The sequence below is a fragment of the Rhinoraja longicauda genome, chromosome 1 (genome assembly GCF_053455715.1).
Source record: "Rhinoraja longicauda isolate Sanriku21f chromosome 1, sRhiLon1.1, whole genome shotgun sequence".
Taxonomy (NCBI): Eukaryota; Metazoa; Chordata; class Chondrichthyes; order Rajiformes; family Arhynchobatidae; genus Rhinoraja; species Rhinoraja longicauda.
Window position 1 is genome coordinate 7604107 of NC_135953.1, and position 27240 is coordinate 7631346.

Sequence of the window (27240 nt, forward strand, 5' to 3'; positions counted from 1 at the left end):
TCACATATTTTAACACCTCAACCACAAAATTCGTTGAGACAACGTCCAGCATGTTGCATGCAGTGTGCACAAGAAGAATTTGTAGGGTATCGTTTTATGAGTATTTTGAGCAAGTGATAGGTGAATTAACTTGTTTTTGTCAGGTATTTGTCAGTCAGATCGCTGGGCGGCGCGGACTCGGTGGGCCGAAGGGCCTATTTCCGCGCTGTATCTCTAAATCTAAGAAAAAATCTAAAATAAACTAAAAGTGAACCCATATTGTCAAGTGTGGTTTTATATGCAGGACATACTGCGTACAGTTGAATTTAATCCACTTACTTGAACTTTACATCTCTAGCTTCTTTGTTGGGATTCCAATACCTCTAGATATTAATGCACCATAAACCAAGTTCTTAAGTCAGTAAGTTCAAGGAGCAGAATTAGGCCATTCGGTCCATCAAGTCTGCTCTGCCATTCAATGATGGCTGATCTATCTTTCCCTCTCAGCCCCATTCTCTTGCCTTCTCCCCATAACCCTGCAAATTTTGACAAATTAATTAACTCAAACATGTGTCTGTAACACACATTAACACTATCCTACACACACTAGGGACAATTTTTACATTTACCCAGTCAATTAACCTACATACCTGTACGTCTTTGGAGTGTGGGAGGAAACCGATCTCGGAGAAAACCCACGCAGGTCACGGGGAGAACGTATAAACTCCGTACAGACAGCGCCCGTAGTCAGGATCGAACCTGAGTCTCAGGCGCTGCATTCGCTGTAAGGCAGCAACTCTACCACTGCGCCACCGTGCCGCCCTGGTTTAACAGTGCAGCGCGGAAGCAGGCTCTTCGGCCCACCAAGTCCGCGCTAACCAGCAATCACCGTACACCAGCATTATCTTACACACTAGGAACAATTTACAATCTTTACCAAAGCCAATTAACCTACAAACCTGTACGTCTTTGGAGTGTGGGAGGAAACTGGAGCACCCGGAGAAAATCTATGCGGTCACGGGGAGAACGTACAAACTCCCAATGAGGTGGATAATAGCTTAGGACTGCTCATTAGTTGTTGGTATCATGGTTCAATTGCCTGATAACAGCTGGGAAGAAACTGTCCCTGAACCTGGAGGTGTGTCTTTTCACACTTCCGTATCTCTTGCCTGATGGGAGTGGGTAGAATAGGGAGTGACTGGGGTGAGACTTGTCTTTGATTATGCCGGTAGCCTTGCCGAGGCAGCGTGAGGTATCAATGGAGTCAGTGGAAGGGAGGTTGGTTTGTGTGATGGTCTGGACTGCTTCAACGATTCTCTTCAATTTCTTGCGGTCTTGGATGGAGCTGTTGCCAAACAGAGCAGTGATGCGCCGTGATTAAATGCTTTCTACGGCACATCTGTAGAAGTTGGTGAGAGTTGTTGGGGACATGGCGAACTTCCCAAGCCTTTTAATGAGGTAGAGGAGTTGGCGTGCTTTCTTGGCAGTTGCTTCACTATGGGTGGTCCAGGAATGAACCTGGTGAAATCCTTTGGTCTGACCCCAATGCGACTAAATATTTTTTAATTCCCACCCCTTTGCAACTGCATGCGTGGATCTTGAAATCCTTTGCTGAGAAATTGGAATTTGCAATAATTTTTGGATTGTTAAGCTGTCAGGTGACTCGGAATTGATGATAAAAAAATCCACTGTCGAGGGAGATTTTTTTTCACTCCTGGATCCTGTTCAAAATTACTTGCACATGCCTTTCATGACAGCAACTGCTTGCAGCTGCAAACCTCTGGGAAGCGGGTCATCTTTTAAAAGTACACTCTGTCTAGTCTGATGAAGGTTCTCGACCCGAAACCTCCTTCTATCCAGGGATGCTGCCTGTCCCGCTGAGTTACTCCAGCATTTTGTGTATCTTTCCTGTAAACCAGCATCTGCAGTTCCTTCCTACACACTCTATCCATCTCCCTCCATAGATGTTGCCTGAGTTCCCCCGGCAGTTTTTTTTTTTTTTGCCCAGGTCCATTAAAATCTGGTCTGTTACATTTTTCCTGCAGCAATATATGGAAAAACTATATTTTTGCAAATGCTTTAAAATGGGGAAACAGGAAAGAACAGACTCTTCTTATATCAACAAGAGGCTTTTAGACAGACAGAAGACAGTGCAGGAAAGGGAGATATATAGATAATTGCAGGAAGACATTGTCACTGGTCATCAAGCATGAGAACGGACTCTTCGACCTAACTTACCCAAGCCGACCGATATGCCCCATCCACACTTGCCCATTGCTCTCTAAACCTATCCTATCCATGTACCTGTCCAAATGTCTCTTAAATGTTATGAAGGTGCTTGTGGTCCAACAATCCTGATTGCCACAGACGGCTGTGTAGGCCAAGTCAATGACTATTTTTAAGGCCGAGATTGACAGATTCTTGATTAGTAAGGGTGTCGGGGGTTATGGGGAGAAGGCAGGAGAATGGAACTGAGAAGGAAAGATGAATGAATAAGTTTATTGGCCAAGTATGTACATGTACAAGGAATGTGCCTTGGTGCTCCGCTCACAAATGACTACACAAACATACAGTTAACAATTAAGAATAAAGCATAAACACATCAAAACAATAAGGATACAACATTACGGTCTAAACATGTGGGTGAAAATAAACCAGAGCAAAAAAGAGACTACAGACTTTGGTTATTGAGTAGAACTACCACTCGTGGAAAAAAAGCTGTTTTTATGTCTAGCTGTGGCTGCTTTGATAGTCCGGAGTCGCCTTCCAGAGGGAAGTGCTTCAAAGAGTTTGTGGCCAGGGTGAGAGGGGTCAGAGATGATCTTGCCCGCTCGCTTCCTGGCCCTTGCAGTGTACAGTTCGTCAATGGGGGGAAGGTTGTAGCCAACAACCTTCACAGCTGTGCGAACGATCCGTTGCAGCCTCCGGTTGTCGTGCTTGGTGGCTGAGCCAAACCAGACCATGATGGAGAAGGTGAGGACGGACTCAATGATAGCAGTATAGAATTGGACCATCATTGCCTGTGGCAGATTGTGTTTCCTTAGCTGCCGCTGGAAGTACATCCTCTGTTGGGCCTTTTTGACTGTGGAGTCGATGGTGGCCCCCCATTTAAGGTCCCTGGTGATGATGGTTCCAAGGAACTTAAATGACTCCACAGATGTGACTATGGTGTTGCTGATGGTGAGTGGGGGGAGGGGAGGGAGAGCTCTTCGAAAGTCTACAATTAGTTCAGATAGATAAATCAGACATACTTGATGGGCCGAATGGCCTAATTCTGCTCCGAAAACCCATGAACATACAAGTACTGGTCTGGTGTTGAACTGCTCTGTGCTGTATATAATAACAAAATAAAAATAAATAATGTGTAGGAAGGAACTACAGATGCTGCTTTACATCAAAGATAGACACAAAATGCTGGAGTAACTCAGCGGGACAGGCAGCATCTCTGGAGAGAAGAAATAGGTGATGTTTCGGGTCTGAAGAAGGGTCTCGATTTGAACCGTCACCCATTCCTTCTCTCCAGAAATGCTGCCTGTCCCGTTGAGTTGCTCCAGCATTTTGTGTCTGTCTAAAAATAAATAATGTGTGGTTTATGTTGCCGTCGTGTTCTCTCTTTAGATTTCCCAGTGGTGTGCTGAGTATGCCCTGTCGGTCCAGTATCAACACGGAATGGTAGTCTGCACTCAACCCCACAGTCTGTCCGCCATGTGTTTGGCACAACGTGTAGCAGATGAACTGGACTTAAACATAGGACATGAAGTTGGCTACCGTGTTCCCTATGAAGACTGCTGCACAACAGAAACTATTCTCAGGTCAGAAGCTTTTAATTAATTAACATCACAGAACTGGAAACTCATAAGAGTTACACAGTTATAGAATCATAGAACACAGAAACAGACCTATGGGCCAACTCGTCCATGCTGACCAAGATGCCCCAACTAAACGAGTATCATTTGGCCCATATCCCTCTAAGCATTTACCGTCCATACACCTGTCCGTTTGTCTTTTACCTGTTGTTACAGTACCTCAATCAGCTCATTCCATGTACCTACCACCCGCTGAATGAAATAGTTTTGTTTTAATTTAGTTTATTGTCACGTATTTGGGGATTTGAGTATAGGAGCAGGGCGGTTCTGCTGCAGTTGTACAGGGCATTGGTGAGACCACACCTAGAGTAATGCGTACAGTTTTGGTCTCCTAATCTGAGGAAAGACATTCTTGCCATAGAGGGAGTACAGAGAAGGTTCACCAGATTGATTCCTGGGATGGCAGGACTTTCATATGAAGAAAGACTGGATAGACTCGGCTTGTACTCGCTGGAATTTAGAAGATTGAGGGGGGATCTTATAGAAACTTACAAAATTCTTAAGGGGTTGGACAGGCTAGATGCAGGAAGATTGTTCCCGATGTTGGGGAAGTCCAGAACAAGGGGTCACAGTTTAAGGATAAGGGGGAAGTCTTTTAGGACCGAGATGAGAAAGTTTTTTTTCACACAGAGAGTGGTGAGTCTGTGGAATTCTCTGCCACAGAACATAGTTGAGGCCAGTTCATTGGCTATATTTAAGAGGGAGTTAGATGTGGCCCTTGTGGCTAAAGGGATCAGGGGTAATGGAGAGAAGGCAGGTACGGGATACTGAGTTGGATGATCAGCCATGATCATATTGAATGGCGGTGCAGGCTCGAAGGGCCGAATGGCCTACTCCTGCACCTATTTTCTATGTTTCTATGTATACCGAGGTACAGTGAAAAGCTTTTTTGTTGCAACAATATGTAAAAGACAATCTTTTGTAGGTGATTTCACTCCTTGAAACTTGAATCTTTCAGTCATCTCTGCTTTGCATCATCATCATCATTGTATACCCAGTTTAGAAATAGATTCCCCTCTGGTTCCTCTTAAATGTTGTCCCTCTCACCTTAAATCTATAGCTTGTGATTTTCTGATTCTTCTATTTCCCTTCATGATTTTATACATCTCTCCACGCATTGTGCCTGCATTAGGTTCCAAACCGGTCCTGTCCATGGACCTGACCAAATGTCTTTTAAATGAACAACTTCCTGGAGCAGCTCATTCCATATGCACTCCACCCTCTTTGTTTAGAAGTTGCCTCTTGGGTCCCTTTTTAAATGCCTGCCAGCTCTTATGCCCTCTTTTTGCCTCCTGATTTCCTTCTCAAGTGTACTCCGACACCTCTTATACTCGCCGAGGGGTTTGCTTCATACTGTCAAAATGATCTATGCCTCTTTTCTGCCTGGTGCCTTAATACCTCTCTCAACCAAGATTCCACAACATGCAGTCTCGCTCAGTTGATGTCTACAAGTTCCCAGGCTTGTCTCAATTAAGGGCCTTAACTTGTGGGCCAGTCCTATCTTTCTCCATAACTATTTTAGGGACTAATAGAAGTTGAAGTATAGAAGTTGGGAGGTCAATTTGCAGTTATATAAGATGTTGGTGAGGCCACATTTAGCGTATTCTGTTCTGTTTTTGGTCACCATGTTATAGGAAAGATGTTGTCAAGCTTGAAATGTTTCAGAGAAGATTTACTAGGATATTGCCAGCACTCGAGGGACTCTTCTCTGCAGCTCAGGCCCTCGAGTCCTGGCAACAGTTGTATGAGACGGTGGTCAAGCGTCATTTAGAGTATTTTGCGTTTAGTCCTGGGCACGATGTTATAGGAAAGATGTTGTCAAGCTGGAAAAGGTAAAGAGAAGATTTACGAGTGTGTTGCCAGGACTAGAGGGTCTGAGCTATCTGAGGTTGAGTAGGCTGAGACTCTATTCCTTAAAGCACAGGAAGATGAGGGGTGATCTTATAGAGGTGTACAAAATCATGAGAGGAATATGTCCGGTGGAAGCACAGAGTCTCTTACCCAGAGTAGATGAATTGAGGACTAGACGACATAGGTTTATGGTGAAGGGGAAATGATTTAATAGGAATCTGAGGGGTAACTTCACACAAAGGGTGGTCGGTGTAGGGAAGAAACTGCCGGAGGAGGTAGTTGAGCCATAAATCATAACATTTAAAAGACATTTGGACTAGTACATGGATATGTTTTATATGAGTTTAGTTTATTGTCGTGTGTACCGAGGTACATTGAAAACCTTTTGTTGCGGGCAGGTGGGACTAGTGGTTCGGCATAGGCAAGTTGGGCTGAAGGTCCTGTTTCCATGCTGTTTGACTATGACTCAATAACTATCATCATTGGGCTCAAAGTGTTCCTCCTCTGACACTTCCTCCCATTTATCTATTGCATCCTCTAATCTCTCCATTTGTCAACATGCTCGTAAATCTTCTCTGCACCTTTTCCTGCTTGATAGTGTTAGATAAATAAAGCTTGCAAGTGATTTTTAGTGTGGATAATGTTGGGTAAAGCTTGCACATGTCCTGTGTAATTTCCTGCGTTTGTCAGTGCCCTCCCATAATTCCCCTCCCCAACCCCCCCCCCCCCCCCCCCATTTCATTTGCAAATGCCCTCCTGTCATTTTCTGCACTTGTCCTCCTTTAATTCCTTGTTCCCGATATGTAGTGATGCGCATGTAATGGAATATTCCACGTATTTGTGCACTCACAGTTTACCTCATTTTAGTTATGCCACGCAGTTATAATGTACTCCTTTAAGATTCAGAAGCAAAGATGAGACTGTTTACCATTGTTTGTCTAAGCTGAGGTAATTGGTGTGGTGATGGTCATGTGCTTTTGTGTAGTTTGTTACTAAGGCTACGCTGAGTATCATTAACCTTTGCTCTTTTGAAATGCGGAAATCGTTTGAAAATTTAGACCGAAGTATCGGCCTCGTTTATCATATACCAACCTGCTGAGGAAATAATGCTCCTCTAATGATGTACTGTTCTGGGTTCCTGTGACAGTTTTAATAGCTTAATCTTCTAATTATCTTCAATTGTGAAATTTCCTTTACCTTTTAGGAATTGCTCATGAAGTCTGTGCCAGTACATGCCCTCCTTGGTCACAGTGCTTTGAATTAATTAATTGGCTGCTTGTTGTTAGGAGTGAAATTAAAACTTGGAGAGAAGAGAAAGTAAGGTTGTGATTTTTATCAATTCTCATGTAATTTTATTCAATTTGCCCCTTTAGATGGCAACATCTGATTTGTTAATTCAGATAGAGGAAAGAATGGAAGAGACTGTAACTTCCCTCTTGTATTATTTGTTTATGAAGTTGGCGAGATTTGTTTTATGGGTGTGTTGGTTTGCTTAAACTGTTTATTCACTGTCGCAGGAGGTTCTTGGCTCAGTTTCCATTCTCTTAATAGACAATAGATAATAGGTGCAGGAGGAGGCCATTCGGCCCTTCGAGCCAGCACTGCCATTCAATGTGATCATGGCTGATCATTCTCAATCAGTATCCCGTTCCTGCCTTCTCCCCATACCCCCTGACTCTACTATCCTTAAGAGCTTAACTCTGACCTGCTTAAGTTGAATTCCTGGACCAGACAGAAGCAGAATTAGGTAGAAGAGGGAGGAGCCCAATTCGTTGACTCTATTTTATGCTTCACATCATGAAACACTTCGGATGCACAATAACATGATCTGCAAGCTTCACCGAACAGTATCTAATTTAGGTTAGTTTAGTTTAGTTAATTGTCACGTGTACCGAGGTACAGTGAAAAGCTTTTGTGTTCTATCTGTGGAATTCTCTGCCTCAGAAGGCAGTGGAGGCTAATTCTCTGAATGCATTCAAGAGGGAGCTAGATAGAGCTCTTAAGGATAGTGGAGTCAGGGGGTATGGGGAGAAGGCAGGAACGGGGTACTGATTGAGAATGATCAGCCATGATCACATTGAATGGCGGTGCTGGCTCGAAGGGCCGAATGGCCTCCTCCTGCACCTATTGTCTATCCAGTCAGCAGAAAGACAATATATGATTATAATCGAGCCATTTACAATGTACAGATACATGATAAGGGTATCACGTTTAGTGCAAGGTAAAGCCAGCAAAGTCCCATCAAAGATAGTCTGAGGGTCACTAATGAGGTAGATAGTGGTTCGGCACTGCGCTCTGGTTGGGGTAGGATGATTCAGTTGCCTGATAACAGCTGGGAAGGAACTCCCTGAATCTGGAGGTGTGCTTTTTCACCCTTCTATGCCTTTTGCCTGATGGGAGAGGGAGAAGAGGGAGTGAACAGGGTGCAACTCGTCTACACAAAAAATAACAACGATGGCAAGCTTTGTTCATCTAACACTATCAAGCTGGAAAGGGCACAGAGAAGATTTACGAGGGCATTGCTCAAGCTGGAAAGGGTACAGAAATGATTTGCGAGGATGTAGCCAGGACTAGAGGGCCTGAGCTGTAGAGAGATGTTGAGTAGGCTGGGACTCTATTCCTTGGAGCACAGGAGGATGAGCGGTGTTCCTATAGAGGTTTACAAAATGATGAGAGGAATAGATCGGGTAGACTCACAGAGTCACTTGCCCAAAGTAGGGGAATCGAGAGCCAGAGGACATAGTTTTAAGGTGAGGGGGAAAGATTTAATACTAACATGAGGAAAAACGTTTCACACAAAGGGTGGTCGGTGGATCTAGTGTAGATGGGACATGTTGGTCGTTGCGGGCAAGTTGGGCTGAAGGGCTTGTTTCCACACTGATGGGTGACGTTTCGGGTCATGATCCTACTTCAAACACCATCAGGAAAATCATGAACATTTGATTGATTGGTCTCTATAAAAATGCCCCTAATATGTAGTAAATGGATGAGAAAATTGAATAACAAAGAACTATTAATAACATGGAACTTGTGAATGTATCAGTGTGCATTTGGTGGGCCGAAGGGCTTGAAGTGCCGCACAGACAGCACCCGAGGTCAGGATTGCCCCCGAGGTGAGGATCAAACCCAGGTCTCTGGCTCTGTAAGGTTGCAGCTCTACCAGCTGTGGCATTGTGCCACCCTTCTTCAGACTTGAGTTGGCAGTAGTGGTAATAGCTTTTGTTTATTGAAAGTGACCAGCACTGTGTAGCACCAAGGAGACCATCAACTTGGCAACCTTAGCCTGGATGTTATCCAAGACATGCTTTAAACTTGCTTCAGTAGCTTCAGTATTGAATACTGAGTAATTATTAGCATAAGTTCTTAATTGTGTTAAGGTCTTTGAAGCAACTAAAGTTGATGCCAGAGTGTTACTTCATTAAAAGTAGATGTAAGTATGTTTTAGTTTAGTTTAGACATGCAGCACAGAAACAGGCCCTTCGGACCACCGAGTCTGTGATTCCTGTACACCAGCACAATCCTACACACTGGCCGTACACTAGCACTATCCTACACACTGGCCGTACACTAGCACTATCCTACAAACTAGCGAATTAACCACAAACCTGAACATCTTTGGAAACATTGAAACATAGAAAATAGTTGCAGGAGGAGGCCATTTGGCCCTTCGAGCCAGCACCGCCATTCATTGTGATCATGGCTGATCATCCACAATCAGTAACCTGTGCCTGCCTTCTCCCTTTTCTGGATTCCCCCAACATTGGGAACATTTTTCCTGTATCTAGCTTGTCTAGCCCAGCTATTTACAATATATATTAATGATTTGGACGAGGGAATTGAATGCAACATCTCCAAGTTTGCGGATGACACGAAGCTGGGGGGCAGTGTTAGCTGTGAGGAGGATGCTAGGAGGCTGCAACGTGACTTGGATAGGTTAGGTGAGTGGGCAATTGCATGGCAGATGCAGTATAATGTGGATAAATGTGAGGTTATCCACTTTGGTGGCAAGAACAGGAAAGCAGACTATTATCTGAATGGTGGCCGATTAGGAAAAGGGGAGATGCAACGAGACCTGGAATATTGCGTACAGTTTTGGTCTCCTAATCTGAGGAAAGACATTCTTGCCATAGAGGGAGTACAGAGAAGGTTCACCAGATTGATTCCTGGGATGGCAGGACTTTCATATGAAGAAAGACTGGATAGACTCGGCTTGTACTCGCTGGAATTTAGAAGATTGAGGGGGATCTTGTAGAAACTTACAAAATTCTTAAGGGGTTGAATAAGCTAGATGCAGGAAGATTGTTCCCGATGTTGGGGAAGTCCAGAACAAGGGGTCACAGTTTAAGGATAAGGGGGAAGTCTTTTAGGACCGAGATGAGAAAGTTTTTTTTCACAGAGAGTGGTGAATCTGTGGAATTCTCTGCCACAGAAGGTAGTTGAGGCCAGTTCATTGGCTATATTTAAGAGGGAGTTAGATGTGGTCCTTGTGGCTAAAGGGATTAGGGGGTATGGAGAGAAGGCAGGTACGGGATTCTGAGTTGGATGATCAGCCATGATCATATTGAATGGCGGTGCAGGCTCGAAGGGCCGAATGGCCTACTCCTGCACCTATTTTCTATGTTTCTATGTTTCTAGTCCTTTTATGATTTTATGTCTCAAAAAGATCCCCTGTCATCCTTAAACTCCAGTGAATATAAGCCTAGTCTTTCCAATCTTTCCTCATATGACAGTCCCTCCATCCCAGGGATTAACCTCGTGAACCTAAACTGCACTGCCTCAATAGCAAGGACATCCTTCCTCAAATTAGGAGGCCAAAACTGCACACAATACTCCAGATGTGGTCTCACCAAGGCCCTGTACAACTGCAGAAGAACCTCTTTGCTCATCCTCTCGTTATGAGGGCCAACATGCCATTAGCTTTCTTCACTGCCTGCTGTACCCGCACGCTTACTTACAGTGACTGGTGTACACCCAGGTCTCGTTGCACTTCCCCTTTTCCTAATCTGACACCATTGAGACAATAATCTGAATCCTTATTTTTGCTGCCGATGTAGATAACCTCACATTTATCTATATTATACTGCATCTGCCCACTCACTCAACCTGTCCAAGTCACCCTGCAACATCCTAACATCCTCTACACAGTTCACACTGCCACCCAGCTTTGTGTCATCCGCAAATTTGCTAGTGTTGCTTCTAATTCTATTATCTAAATCATTTATATATATTGTAAACAGTTGCGGCCCCAGCACCAAGCCTTGCGGCACTCCACTCTCCACTGCCTGCCATTCTGAAAAGGACCCATTTATTCCTACTCTTTGCTTCCTGTCTGCCAACCAATTCTCTATCCATGTCAATACCCTACCGCCAATACCATGTGCTCTAATTTTGCTCACCAACCTCCCGTGTGGTACCTTATCAAAGGCTTTCTGAAACACTACATACACTACATCCACTGACTCTCCTTCATCCATTTTACTTGTCACATCCTCACCTCGATTCCTATTACACTTGGCCATTCTCTCCTATTGCTTTGTGAGCTTTCTGTCCCGATAATTCTGGGGTAATTCTTAATTATTCCTAAACTCTCTTTCCCTTTAACTCCATCCTTGTCTATCCCATTTGAAACACCCCCCCCTATTTAGTTTAAAACCACATATGTAGCAGTGGCAAGTCTGCCTGCCAGAATGCTGGTCCCCTGCCTGTTGAGGTGCAACCCGTCCCTTTTGTACAAAGTTACTATGTTTCTAGCGAATTAACCTACAGACCTGAACGTCTTTGGAGTGTGGGAGGAAACTGGAAAATCCAGGGAATACCCACGCAGGTCACGGGGAAAAGGTGCAAACTCCGTACAGACAGCACCAGTAGTCAGGATCGAACCAGAGTGTCTAAGGCAGCAAATCTACTGGTGTGCCACTGTGCCGCCCTTATGTGTAAAACATTCACATAAACATCATTGTTGCATCTTGATTTAAGGCAAGACGCACACTATTCGTAAGTTTCATGTGCAATCACTCCCTGCCCCTAACTTTGCATCAAGAGTACCGTCTGTGTCAGGATAGGGAACGCATATTGTGAACCATTCCTGATCTTCAAATCTACCTCATTATGACCCTTGCACTTTGTTTTGTCTGCACTTTCTCTGAAACCGTGGCCCATGACCCTTGGTCTGAAGAAAGGTCTCAACCCGAAAAGTCACCTATTCCTTTTCTCCAGAGATACTGTCTGACCCGTTGAGTTACTCCAGCTTATCAACGCATAAATCGTTTTCATGAATTGACTTACCACATCAGTATATTAAACAAATCCCCCAGTCTCTGATCTTACGGGTAGCTCAGAGTCATATAGCACAGGAACAGGCCCTTTGGCCCAATCTGCCCACACCGACCAACATGCCCCATCTACACTAGTCCCACCTGCCTGCGTTTGCCCCATGTCCTCCCAAACTTATCCTATCCAGTGATAGTACCTGCGTCAACTACCTCTTCTGGCAGCTTGTTCCATATCTCATCCATCTGTGTGAAAAAAGCAGTTGCCCCTCAGGTTCTTATTAAATATCTTCTGCCCCCCCCCCCCCCCCCCACCTTAAGCCTATGTCGTCTGGTTCTTGATTCCCCTCCTCTGGTTAAAAGACACTGTACATTTGCCCTATCTATTCCCCTCATGATCTCACATACATCTAAGGTCACCCCTCATCCTCCTGTGCTGCAAGGAATAAAATCCTAGCCTGCTCAACCTCTCCCAGCAGTTCAGGCCCTCTAGTCCTGGCAAAATCCTTGTAAATCTTCTGTGAACCCTTTCTAGCTTTAATGCATTTTATACCATGTTTGTCTGTTGGTTATAAAGAGGTGTGAGAAGTTCTCGGCCTGAGATTTGTTGTAAACCAAAGCCTTTGTGTCTTCCCCAGGTACTGCACAGATGATATACTGCTCTGTGAAATGATGTCTGATCCCATGCTACATCACTATGGAGTTATAATTATCGATGAGGCCCACGAGCGAACCCTCGCAACTGACGTGCTCCTTGGTTTACTGAAAGACTTGCCAAAGCAGAGGCCGGAGCTGAAGGTAGTCGTGATCACGGCGCCGTACCTGGCGGACAGACTGGGGAGTTACTATCCCGACGTGCCTTTTGTGAAAGTGGAGGATGCTGCTGAAACTTCATATCCCGTGGAAGCCATATATCGAGATGGACAGTTTAAGGACTGTGTCTCGGCCGCCTCACAAACGGTACTGGATATCCACAGAAAGGGAGAAGAGGGCAACATTATCGTCTTCTTGGCCAGTGAAAAGGTGGGTATTCTCACTTGCAAAGGCATTGATTTGGGCATTGTTTAGTTTAGTTTAGAGATGCAGGCACGGAAACATGCTCTCCAGCTCACCAAGTCCGCACCGACCAGTGATCCCCGCTCACTTGTACTATCCTATACACACTAGGGACAATTTTCAATTTTACTGAAGCCAATTAACCTACAAACCTGTACGTCTTTGGACTGTGGGAGGAAACTGGAGTTCCCGGAGAAAACCCACGTGGGTCGCGTGGAGAACTGGTCCCTGGCGCTGTAAGGCAGCAACTCTTCTGCTGCACCACAGTGCCATCCACTAATGTTGGACATTTCCACCCCAGGAAAAAGGTTCTGACTGTCTGACTGACTCCCCATCAGGTCACGGGGAGAACGTACAAATTCTATACAGACGGCACCCGTAGTCAGGATCGAACATGGGTCTCTGGCGCAGTAAGGCAGCAACTCTACCACTGCGCCACCGTGCAGCCTATTGTAAAACTAACTTAATGAGATTTATTGTTAATGCTTAACCTATTTGTATGTGAGAGCAGACCCTGACTAGAGGGCAGAGGGCGGCACGGTGGCGCAGCCTGGAATTGCCGCCTTACAGCGCCAGAGACCCAGGTTCAATTCTAACCACAGGTGCTGTCTGTATGAAGTTTGTACGTTCACTGGGTGCTCTGTTTCCTCCCACACTACAAAGACATACAGACTAGTCGGTTAATTTGGCTTTGGTTAAAAGATAATTGTAAATTGTCCCCAGTGCTAGTGCATGGGGATCGCTAGTCAGGGTGGTCTCGGTGGACCGAAGGGCCTGTTTCTCTAAACTTAAACTCTTTGAAAACATCTTTTTCCATGGTGAAAGTTGGAACTGCCAGCACTTCCAATCCAGCTGCTTCCTGACTTTGTATTTCTATGTGCTATATTCTCTTGCTTTCTGGAAAAGAATGGATGGAAAATCGGGGTGGGGGGGTAAATGCTCTTTGTGAAAAAAATAGGAAAAGTTGGCCTGAGAGTGCTCTAAAACAGAAGTGCCTGTTAAAATAATCAAACTTCATTGTTTAAAGATAATATTCCCAAATATTTAATTGCTAAGCAGTTCTTTGTAAACTGATGGTTAGGAAAGGAAACAATGCGAGGAAGAAGGTTTTGCTGCAGGAAGAATAGATGGCCTGGTTGGGAGGGTGGGGGAGGAGAAAGAGGGTAAGAGAGAGATAAAATGACACACCAACCACCTGACACTCCTCCCAGCATCTGCAGTTCCTTGTTTTTTATAATAAATGACAATAATGGTTTTCCTTGTAGGAATTCCGTTACCATTTATGGATATAAAAGTTACATGTTAATTAAATGAATTTAGTGGCTGTACACATTAGCATTTTCAATACTTAGAGATTCCCATTATGCTGGTTTTGTGTCAGTTAAATTCGGGACTATAACTTGTGTTCAAATTGATATCTTACTCGGAGCCAATATAGATCAGTGACTACAGAAGTTATAGGTGAATAGGAATTATTAATACTTTGCTATTCATAGGTATTAACTGAAAGAAAGCAATTGTTTCAATCAGTCTGAGGAAGGGTAGATAGGGTGGTCAAGAACCCTAGTATAAGAAAATAACTGCAGATGCTGGTACAAATCGATTCATTCACAAAATGCTGGAGTAACTCAGCAGGTCAGGCAGCATCTCGGGAGAGAAGGAATGGGTGACGTTTCGGGTCTGAAGAAGGGTCTCGACCCGAAACGTCACCCATTCCTTCTCTCCCGAGATGCTGCCTGACCTGCTGAGTTACTCCAGCATTTTGTGAATAAATAAGTGGTCAAGAACCCAGTACATTGGCCTTAATCAGTAAGGATATTAATTGGGATGTTATGTTGCAGTTATACTAGACGTTGGTGAGGCTGCATTTGGAGTATTGTGCTCTGTTTTGGTCACCCAGCTATAGAATAGATGCTGTTAAAATGGAAAGAGTATTTTAAGAGAAAGTTTGTGAAGATGTTACGAAGACTTGAGGGCCTGAGCTATAGGGAGAGGTTGGGCAGGCTAGGACTTTATTCCTTGGAGCGCAGGAGGATGAGGTGTATAAAATCATCAGGGGAATAGCTAAGGCGAATGCATCAAGTGTTCCACTCAGAGAAGGGGAATCAAAAACCAGGGGACATAGGATCATCCCACCAAGAACTAAAGAGCAGTCCTGAACTACTATCTACCTCATTGGAGACCCTCGGACTATCTTTGATCGGTCTTTACTGGCTTTATCTTGCTCTAAATGTTAGTCATTATATTCTCTTTTTCGTGTATCTGTTCATTGTGAATGGCTCGTTTGTAATCATGTATTGTCTTCCTGCTGACTGGTTAGCACGCAACAAAAGCTTTTCACTGTACCTCGGTACACAATAAACTAAACTCAGACTCGTGGTGAGAGAGGAAAGATTATCATAGGAACCTGGCGACAGGGGCGTTGGAGGAGCCCGGTAAATGCTGAGACACTCAAGGTGGCCCTTGTAAAAACGGCAGCTCTATCTCGGTGACCCTCTATCAATATTCACAAACTCAAACTTAATACTGTCGGACGGAAGGTGACCCCTGCAAAGACGGACACATTCAATGTCACCCACTGTAAACATTGGCGCTTTCTCTGTGACTTACTTTAAATACTGCCGCACTCCATGTAATGCTCCTGAGAATACTGGCACGCTCTCGGTAAGATAAAACTGTGACCCTCTGTAAATAGTGACATAATCATGACGTGCCCCTGTGATGCATTCATCATGACTCCCTCTCAATACTGATGTACTCTCGGTAATTACCCTGTAAATACTGATGCATTGTTGAACCCCTTTAATGACTGATGCATTTAGGGTGACCCCTTGTAAATAATGCCGTGTTTAGGGTGACCCCCTGTAAATACTGACACATTCAGGGTGACCCCCAGTAAATACTGGAACATTCAGGGTGAACCACTGTAAATACTGACACATTCAGGGTGACCCCCAGTAAATACTGACACATTCAGGGTGACTCCCTGTAAATACTGACACATTCAGGATGACCTGTAAATACTGACACATTCAGGGTGACCCCCTGTAAATACTGCCACATTCAGGTTGACCCCCTGTAAATACTGACACATTCAGGGTGAACCACTGTAAATACTGACACATTCAGGTTGACCCCCTGTAAATACTGCCACATTCAGGGTGGCCCCCTGTAAATACTGCCACATTCAGGGTGAACCACTGTAAATACTGCCAAATTCAGGGTGAACCACTGTAAATACTGCCACATTCAGGGTGACCCCCAGTAAATACTGGAACATTCAGGGTGGCCCCCTGTAAATACTGACACATTCAGGGTGGCCCCCTGTAAATACTGACACATTCAGGGTGATCCCCAGTAAATACTGACACGTTTTAAAGGCTGGGCTTGTATTCACTGGAGTTTAGAAGGATGAGAGGGGATCTTATAGAGACGTATAAAATTATAAAAGGACTGGACAAGCTAGATGCAGGAAAAATGTTCCCAATGTTGGGGGAGTCCAGAACCAGGGGCCACTGTCTTAGAATAAAGAGGGAGGCCGTTTAAAACTGAGGTGAAAATAAACATTTTAACCCAGAGAGTTGTGGAATTCTCTGCCACAGAAGGCAGTGAAGGCCAATTCACTGGATGAATTGAAAAGAGAGTTAGATAGAGCTCTAGGGGCTAGTGGAATCAAGGGATAATGGGTGAAAGCAGGGTTATTGATTGTGGATGATCAGCCATGATCACAATGAATGGCAGTGCTGCTCAGACCAAATGGCCTCCTCCTGACCCCCTGTAAATACTGACATTCAGGGTGAACCACTGTAAAAACGGACACATTCAGGGTGAACCACTGTAAATACTGACACATTCAGGGTGACCCCCTGTAAATACTGGAACATTCAGGGTGACCCCCTGTAAATACTTGCCATTACTAATTTCTATTAATAATGAATTACTGATTGACCGCTCTATGGTGCTAATTCAAACCTGGCAAATCTATTCCTGCTTTGCTTGTTTTCCAGAGGACTCCATTTTTGTTTCACACCCACACTATGCCGCCAATATTGCAAGATATTTGGGTGTTGTACTGTCAAAAGGAAAAGCCATTGCCAGGAATCATAGACAATAGGTGCAGGAAGAGGCCATTCGGCCCTTCGAGCCAGCACCGCCATTCAAAGTGATCATGGTTGATCATTCTCAATCAGTACCCCGTTCCTACCTTCTCCCCATACCCCCTGACTCCGCTATCCTTAAGAGCTCTATCAAGCTCTCTCTTGAATGCATTCAGAGAATTGACCTTCACTGCCTTTGACTGAGAATTCCACTGATTCACAACTCTTTGACTGAAAAAGTTTTTCCTCATCTCAGTTCTAAATGGCCTACCCCTTATTCTTAAACTGTGGCCCCTTGTTCTGGACCCCCCCCCCCCAATATTGGGAACATGTTTCCTGCCTCTAACGTGTCCAACCCCTTAATAATCTTATACGTTTCGATAAGATCTCCTCTCATCCTTCTAAATTCCAGTGTATACAAGCCTATCTACATTCCAGTGTATACAAGCCTATCATCATTAGTTAATGGGAAGGAAATGAGTTTTAGAAACGTATGAAGGACCTAGAGCGTAGAACAGTACAGCACAGGAATGGGCCCTTTGGCACACAGTGTTTGTCAGCAACGTGAGCCGTGTTTTGGTCCTGCGTACACTTTTGGGGAAATACTACATAGTATTTTTAAGACTGCTCTTTGAACGAGCCTTATCAATGTTTGCACATGGTATTGGTGTGTGGATTGCTACATTGAACCTAAGTGTATTGCAGTAGCGTGGCATTAACCCCCTGAACCTTTGCTAATGTCATGTCAGCTTTTACAGTGAACACCATAAAGAACCGAAGGTCTTTGGCAAAGTGTTGTAGAATCACTCCAACTATCAAGCAAGTTACCACTATAATAGTTCATAGTGTAAGAAAATAACTGCAGATGCTGGTACAAATCGAAGGTATTTATTCACAAAATGCTGGAGTAACTCAGGCAGGTCAGGCAGCATCTCAGGAGAGCAGGAATGGGTGACGTTTCGGGTTGAGACCCTTCTTCAGACTCAGACTCAGTCTGCAGAAGGGTCTCGACCCGAAACGTCACCCATTCCCTCTCTCCTAGATGCTGCCTGACCCGAGTTACTCCAGCATTTTGTGAATAAATACCTTCGATTTGTACCAGCATCTGCAGTTATTTTCTTACACTATGAATTATGATAGTGGTGACTTGCTTGATAGTTGTTGTACATCCTTGACCCTTTTAGTTCTAAAACTCTTTCAAATGCACATCTGGAAGGTTCAGTTCAGTTTAGTTTATTATCTCGGGTACCGTGAAAAGGTTTTGTTGCGTGCTTACCAGTCAGCGGAAAGACGATACATGATTACAATCAAGCCATTTGCAATGCACGTGATACATGATAAGGGAATAGCATTTCGTGCAAGGTAAAGTCTGATCAAAGTTAGTCCGAGGATCTCCAATAACATCGATATTCGTTCAGGACCACACTCTGGTTGTGGTAGGATGATTCAGTTGCCTGATAACAGCCGGGAAGAAACTGTCCCTGAATCCGGAGGTGTGCATTTTCACACTTCTGTACCTTTTGCCTGATGGGAGAGAGGAGAAGAGGGAGTGGCTCATCCTTGATAATGCTGCTGGCCTTGCCGAGGCAGCGTGAGGTATAAATGGAGTCAATGGAAGGGAGGTTGGTTGTGTGATGGTCTAGGTTGTGTGATGGTCTGGGCTGCGTCCGCAATTCTCTGCAATGTCTTGTGGAAGGCCCCAAAGGTTCAGCGGACGGCCGAATCCGCCCGGGAGCTTCGTAGAGAGCGAGGGCCGGTAAGAGGGTGAACCGGGGTAATGCCTCCAGCGCCTTTAAGGTAGGCTGCTGGAGGTTGTCCCCGGGGCACAAAGATGGCCGGCGAGGAGAAGAGAGACGCTAGTTCGCGAGTCGATCGTGGGCAACGGAGCGAATCAGAATCCGCTTCAGTGGAACAAACACGCCGGAATCCGGACTTTGAGCCCAACAAAATGGGGCCAAACATGGCGGCACCATCATTATGTGCAAAATGAATTTCACCATGTAATGTTTAATTGCAAATGTGATAAGAAATATCCACTGATCCATTAACCTTTATGCCATCCATTAATTGTGGTACGGTGGCGTAGCGGTAGAGTTGCTGCCTTACCGCGCCAGAGGCCCTGGTTCTATCCTGACTACAGGTGGTGTCTACGGAATTTGTACTTTCCCCCTGTGATTGCGTGGGTTTTCTTTGCTCTAGTTCTTTGCTCTAGTTTCCTCCCGTATTCCAAGGATATGCAGGGTTATATGTTAATTGGCTCCTATAAATTGCCCCTAGTATGTAGGATACAAAACTTGGATAACATCGAATTAGTGTGCGGGTGATGGCTGGTTAGTACGGACCTGGTGGGCCAAAAGGCCTGATTCCATGCTGTATCTCTAAAATTAAAAACTAATTTGTGCTTTAAAGGAAAACATTCCCCTAACTTCCATACCATTATCCGCCTGAATCACTCTATTTACTTGTGATGCCTGTTTCAGGATTGTAGACATGGAACCCGATATCCCTCTGTACATTAATGCTTTTCAGGCTCACACTTTCATTTCTATTAAATGTGTAGTTTCGAAGGTAGACACACAAAATGCTGGAGTAACTCAACGGGACAGGTAGCATCTCTGGAGAGAAGGTATGGGTGACGTTTCGGGACGAGGCCCTTCTTCAGACTGATGTGTCGTTTCCCCTTGTATTTGCCTTCCCAAAGTACAACACCTCATACTTGCTCTGATTAAACTCCATCTGCCATTTCTCTGCCCATTTCATCAGCTGATCTAGATCCTGCTGCAACTAGTTCCTAGTTTCCTGGTTTCAATTATTCCACTATTGACTAGCCCAGAATCTGGCATTACATTAATTTCATTTCTCTCTCTCCCTCTCTCTCTCTCTCTCACCCACCTGAGCTGGAATGGAACCAATGTCCTAGGGGGAGTGTTTGCTAGTGCTGTCGGGGAGGATTTAAACTAATGTGGCAGGGGGATGGGAGCAGGAGCAGAGAGACAGAGGGGTGTAAAATGAGGGTAGCAGCAACAGGTAGCAAGGTGAAAAGTAAAAGTGGCAGGCAGACAAATCCAGGGCAAAAATCAAAAAGGGCCACTTTTCAACATAATTGTATAAGGGGTAAGAGAGTTGTAAAAACAAGCCTGAAGGCTTTGTGTCTCAATGCAAGGAGTATACGTAATAAGGTGGATGAATTAAATGTGGAGATAGTTATTAATGATTATGATATAGTTGGGATTACGGAGACTTGGCTCCAGGATGTCCAAGGCTGGGAGCTCAACATCCAGGGATATTCTATATTCAGGCGGGATAGACAGAAAGGAAAAGGAGGTGGGGTAGCGTTCCTGGTTAGAGAGGAGATTAAAGCAGTGGAAAGGAAGGACATTAGCTTGGAGGAAGTGGAATCGATATGGGTAGAGCTACGAAACACTAAGGGGCAGAAAACGCTAGTGGGAGTTGTGTACAGGCCACCTAACAGCAGTAGTGAGGTTGGGGATGGCATCAAGCAGGAAATTAGAAATGCGTGCACTAAAGGTGCAGCAGTTATAATGGGTGACTTCAATCTACATATAGATTGGGTGAACCAAACTGGCAGGGGTGCTGAGGAAGAGGATTTCTTGGAATGTTTGAGAGATGGTTTTCTAAACCAACATGTCGAGGAACCAACGAGAGAACAGGCCATTCTAGACTGGGTATTGAGTAATGAGGAAGGGTTAGTTAGCAGTCTTGTTGTGCGAGGCCCCTTGGGCAAGAGTGATCATAATATGGTAGAGTTCTTCATTAGGATGGAGAGTGACAAAGTCGATACAGAAACAAGTGTTCTGAACTTAAAGAAAGGTAACTTTGAGGGTATGAGGCATGAATTGTCCAAGATAGACTGGCGATTGATGCTGAAAGGGTTGACGGTGGACATGCAATGGAAGGCATTTAAAGGTCGCATGGATGAACTACAAGTAGTGTTCATCCCAGTTTGGCAAAAGAACAAACCAGGAAAGGTAGTGCATCCGTGGCTAACAAGGGAAATCAAGGATAGTATTAAAACAAAAGATGAATCATACAGATTAGCCAGAAAAAGTAGCATACCGGAGGACTGGGAGAAATTCAGAGTCCAGCAGAGGAGGATAAAGGGCTTAATTAGGAAAGGGAAAATAGATTATGAGGGAAAACTGGCAAGGAACATAAAAACTGACTGCAAAAGCTTTTATAGATATGTCAAGAGAAAAAGATTAGTTAAGACAAATGTAGGTCCCTTACAGTTGGAAACAGGTGAATTGATCATAGGGAACAAGGAGATGGCAGACCAATTGAACAAATACTTTGGTTCTGTCTTCACTAAGGAAGACATAAACCGTCTGCCGGAAATAGCGGGAGACCGGGGGTCTAATGAGATGGAGGAACTGAGGGAAATCCAGGTTAGTCGGGAAGTGGTGTTAGGTAAATTAAATGGATTAAAGGCAGATAAATCCCCAGGGCCAGATAGGCTGCATCCCAGAGTGCGTAAGGAAGTAGCCTCAGAAATAGTGGATGCATTAGTGATAATTTTTCAAAACTCTTTAGATTCTGGAGTAGTTCCTGAGGACTGGAGGGTAGCTAATGTAACCCCACTTTTTAAAAAGGGAGGGAGAGAGAAAACGGGGAATTATAGACCAGTTAGCCTAACATTGGTCGTAGGGAAAATGCTAGAGTCAGTTATTAAAGATGTGATAGCATCATATTTGGAAAGTGGTGAAATCATCGGACAAAGTCAGCATGGATTTACCAAAGGCAAATCATGTCTGACGAATCTTATAGAATTTTTCGAGGATGTAACTAGTAGAGTGGATAAGGGAGAACCAGTCGATGTGTTATATCTGGACTTTCAGAAGGCCTTCGACAAGGTCCCACATAGGAGATTGGTGTACAAACTTAAAGCACACGGTATTGAGGGTTCAGTGTTGAGGTGGATAGAAAATTGGTTGGCGGACAGGAAGCAAAGAGTAGGAATAAACGGGTCCTTTTCGGAATGGCAGGCAGTGACTAGTGGGGTACCGCAAGGCACAGTGCTGGGACCCCAGTTATTTACAGTGTACATTAATGATTTGGACGAGGGAATTGAATGCAACATCTCTAAGTTTGCGGATGACACGAAGCTGGGTGGCAGTGTTAGCTGCGAGGAGGATGCTAGGAGGCTGCAGAGTGACTTGGATAGATTAGGCGAGTGGGCAAATGCATGGCAGATGCAATATAATGTGGATAAATGTGAGGTTATCCACTTTGGCGGCAAGAACAGGAAAGCAGAGTATTACCTGAATAGTGACCGATTTGCAGAAGGGGAGATGCAACGTGACCTGGGTGTCATGGTGCACCAGTCATTGAAAGCAAGCATGCAGGTGCAGCAGGCAGTGAAGAAAGCGAATGGTATGTTGGCATTCATAGCAAGAGGATTTGAGTTTAGGAGCAGGGAGGTTCTGCTGCAGTTGTACAGGGCCTTGGTGAGATCGCACCTGGAGTATTGTGTGCAGTTTTGGTCTCCTAACCTGAGGAAAGATGTTCTAGCCTTAGAGGGAGTACAGAGAAGGTTCACCAGATTGATCCCTGGGATGGCGGGACTTTCATATGAGGAAAGACTGGATAGACTGGGCTTGTACTCGCTGGAATTTAGAAGACTGCGGGGGGATCTTATAGAAACATATAAAATTCTTAAGGGGTTGGAGAGGCTAGATGCGGGAAGATTGTTCCCGATGTTGGGGGAGTCCAGAACCAGGGGTCACAGCTTAAGGATAAGGGGGAAGTCTTTTAGGACCGAGATGAGAAAACATTTCTTCACACAGAGAGTGGTGAGTCTGTGGAATTCTCTGCCACAGAAGGTAGTTGAGGCCAGTTCATTGGCTATATTTAAGAGGGAGTTAGATGTGGCCCTTTTTGCTAAAGGGGTCAGGGGGTATGGAGAGAAGGCAGGTACAGGCTACTGAGCTGGATGATCAGCCATGATCATATTGAATGGCGGTGCAGGCTCGAAGGGCCGAATGGCCTACTCCTGCACCTATTTTCTATGTTTCTATGTTTCTACCTATTTGATCTTATTTTGGCTCTATATCTCCTTGCGTGTCTTGCTGTAAGTGTCCTGGCACTTCTTTGCTGAGTGCTTTATATGAAAGGGGAAAGATTTAATTGGAACTTGAGGGGTAATCTTTTTACACATAGGGTGGTGGGAGTATGCAACAAGCTGCTGGAGAAGGTAGTTGAGGCAGGGATTATCACAACGTCTAAGAAACCTTTAGACAGGTACATGGATAGGACAGGTTTGGGCCAAATGCAGGCAGGTGGGACTAGTGTAGGTGTAACATATTGGTCGGTGTGGGCAAGATGGGCCAAGGGTTCTGCTTCCACACTGTGTGACTCTATGACTATTAACCCGTTTCCTCTCTTAATCCCTTGTCATAAGAGAACAAATTTTCACTGTTCTTCAAATCCTAGGTATCTAAAATTTAAATCAAGCACACACATACAAACATGAAGATGCACACAAATGCGTGTACAGATGCACACACATACCATCACGCACACATGGATAGGACAGATTTGGAGGGATATGAACCAAACATTGGCAGGTGGGACTAGTGTAGCTTGGGCATGTTGGCCGGTGTGAGTAAGTTGGGCCGAAGGGCCTGTTTTCACACTGTATCACTCCATGACTCTCATATTTTAGCTTTAGTTTAGTTTATAGCTACAATATGGAGATAGGTGAGTCTGCACCGACCAGCGATCCCCGAACATTAACACTATCTTACGCACGCTAGGGACAATTTACATTTATACCAAGCCAATTAAGCTACAAACCTGTACGTCTTCGGATTGTGGGAGGAAACCGAAGATCTCGGGGGAAAAAAACACACGCAGGACGCGGGGAGAACGTACAAACTCCGTACAGATAGCACCCGCAGTCAATAGACAATAGGTGCAGGAGTAAGCCATTCGGCCCTTCGAGCCAGCACCGCCATGCAATGTGATCATGGCTGATCATTCTCAATCAGTACCCCGTTCCTGCCTTCTCCCCATACCCCCTGACTCCGCTATCCTTAAGAGCTCTATCTAGCTCTCTCTTGAATGTATTCAGAGAATTGGCCTCCACTGCCCTCTGAGGCAGAGAATTCCACAGATTCACAACTCTCTGACTGAAAAGGTTTTTCCTCATCTCTGTTCTAAATGGCCTACCCCTTATTCTTAAACTGTGGCCCCTGGTTCTGGACTCCCCCAACATTGGGAACATGTTTCCTGCCTCTAACATGTCCAACCCCTTAATAATCTTATACGTTTCGATAAGATCCCCTCTCATCCTTCTAAATTCCAGTGTATACAAACCTAGTCGCTCCAGTCTTTCAACATATGACAGTCCCGCCATTCCGGGAATTAACCTAGTAAACCTACGCTGCACGCTCTCAATCGCAAGAATATCCTTCCTCAAATTTGGAGACCAAAACTGCACACAGTACTCCAGGTGCGGTCTCACTAGGGCCCTGTACAACTGCAGAAGGACCTCTTTGCTCCTATACTCAACTCCTCTTGTTATGAAGACCAACATTCCATTGGCCGGAATGGAAACTGGGTCTATGGTGCTCTAAGGCACAGGTCTTCCACTGTGCTGCCACATATGGACCAGATATGAAGTGGAATGATGACATTCTTGGTTGCTGTCCGTTTGCAGGCACATTAGACACACAACAACAACCAAAATGTACAATAAATAATCAGTTATTGTAAGTAAACTAGACCATGACAGTGCATAAACCAAAGTACATACAGCAACCACTGTGTACTGCTTCAGTGCCTGATTAGGGTTGTAGTTTGGGTTGCGCAAGTTGAGATTATTGTCACCCCTCTTCCAGCTTTCTTCTCCCTCTCTACAATCAGTTTGAAGAAGGTTTCACGGTCAGTTTATTGTCACATGTACCAATTAAGGTACAGTGATATTTGAGTTACCATGATAAGTGAAAAACAACAAGACACACAACCACAACATGAACATCCGCCACAGTGGATTCCACATTCCTCACTTTGATGGAAGGCACTAAAGTTCATTCTCCTTCCTCTTTGTTCTCACACGGTCAGGGCAGTCAAACCATCCGCAGCCGATGATCGAAGCCCCCAACGGGGTGATCAAAATTCCTGCGTCGGGGCACGGAGCTCTCCACAGTCGATCCCCGGCAAAGGATCGCAGCTCCACGATGTTAAAGTCCGCGCAGCGCCCGCGGCTTGAAGCGCTGGGCCGGTCTCCAGGAAAGGCTGCCAACTCCTCGATGTTAGGCCGCAGTGGGGATGGCGATACGATATGGAGCAAAATCGTATCTCCGTCGAGGTAGGAGATTGAAAAAAGGTTCCCCCCAACTCTTCTTCTCCCCCCCCCCCCCCCCCACCTCCAACCCCCCTTTACTGGGGATCGAAGCTCCAACCGCGGGGCCTGTGGACTTTAACATTGTGAAGCCCGTGGTCTCTGGTAAGAGGAGGCCGACTCGGGAGCTCCATGCAGCAGAGAGTGTTTCAACCGTCCCGACGCCAGACTTTGGATCATCCCGATGCGAGGTTTCAGACAGTCGGCAGTGGTGACTGCGGACGGTTCAACAGCCCCGACCGCACGTGAACAAAGAGGAAGATGGTTCCATCACAGTGAGGAATACTTAGTATGGTAACTCAAATTTCACTGTACCTTAATTGGTACATGTGACAATAAATTGATCTTGAAATCTTGCACCTTGACATTAGCTGCCTTAACATCTATATCCTGTAGATCTTCTCGGTAGTGGAGAGATCAGAAGTCCCTGAGACCTCCTTGTCGTTTGTTAGGGAATTCTTTCTCAGGGTGTGGTGCTTTGCTGACTACATACCTGGAGCACTGTCCACAGTTTTGGTTTCCTTATTTGGTTGTGTTGAGTACAGATAGCTTTTCTTCATTCCATTCATTGATGTTATCTGTTGTAAATGCACTAGATCATTATTCTCTCTGCCTCTCTGTCTCTGAATGCATTCAAGAGAGAGCTAGATAGAGCTCTTAAGGATAGCGGAGTCAGCGGGTATGGCGAGAAGGCAGGAACGGGGTATTGATTGAGAATGATCAGCCATGATCACATTGAATGGCGGTGCTGGCTCGAAGGGCCGAATGGCCTCCTCCTGCACCTATTGTCTATTGTCTTTCTTATCCACACACACGCATTTACACACACACAAACTCGTGTGCACATGCACACTCTCGCACACACACACACAGACATGCCAGTATATGTGTCAATACTGGTGCCATGTACACACTTGCACTAGCATTCACACTCGCATACTTATAATCACACATACTCACACACTCATGCACACTTATTTGCACACACATACACTTACACTGGTGCGTGTGTGTGTTTATGTGTGTTTGTGTCAATACCGGTGCCATGCAATGATGAATTCTCAGTCCTCTGATGTTAGCCCCGATACACTCACAACTGTACAGCCAAATTCTGTTCATTTTCCGGTTTCAAGTTTGCAGTTGACACCACAGTGGTGGGTCAGATCACAAACAATGACGAGATGGAGTCGAGGAAGGAGATGGAGAGAGCTTGATAACATGGTGCCAAAAGAGCACATCTTCCTCAATGTCAGCAAGATGAAGGAGCTGGTTATTGCCACCAGGAGGCGAGGTGGTGCACATGCCCTGTCTGGTGCAAAAATGGAGATGGTCGATAGCTTCGAGTTCTCAGGCATCAATATCACACCAGTTTGTCTTGCACAAAACACGTTGAAGCTGTGGCCAAGGAAACACACTGACACCTCTACTGCCACAGAAGGCCAGACAGACGAAGGAAGCTTGGCATGTCTCCAACAACTCCTGCCTTCTCCCCATACCCCCTGACACCGCAATCCTTAAGACCTCTACAGATGCACCATAGAAAGCGTCCTATCAGAATACATTTCAACATTGTTTGGCAACAACTCTGCCCAAGACAATAAGAAATTGCAGAGAGTTCTGGATGTCTCCCAGTCCATCAACCAAACCAGTCTCCCTAACGCCATAACACCGTTCAGCAGTTTAAAAAAAATCAAATAGTTTATTCAATTATCAAAAATGATATTTACAATACAATAAAACAAAACAGAACCCACCCCCAT

General features: G+C 45.0%; 1 protein-coding gene across 3 annotated transcripts in view; it reads left to right on the forward strand.

Moving 5' to 3' along the window:
- Nucleotides 1-27240, forward strand: part of dqx1 (DEAQ box RNA-dependent ATPase 1) — a 112132-nt gene that overhangs the window by 24874 nt on the left and 60018 nt on the right. For all 3 annotated transcript variants that reach the window (XM_078405804.1, XM_078405877.1, XM_078405954.1), the window contains exons 3-4: nt 3598-3791; nt 12604-12988. In XM_078405804.1, the coding sequence (XP_078261930.1) occupies nt 3598-3791; nt 12604-12988 (579 nt within the window). The remainder of the gene's footprint in view (nt 1-3597; nt 3792-12603; nt 12989-27240) is intronic.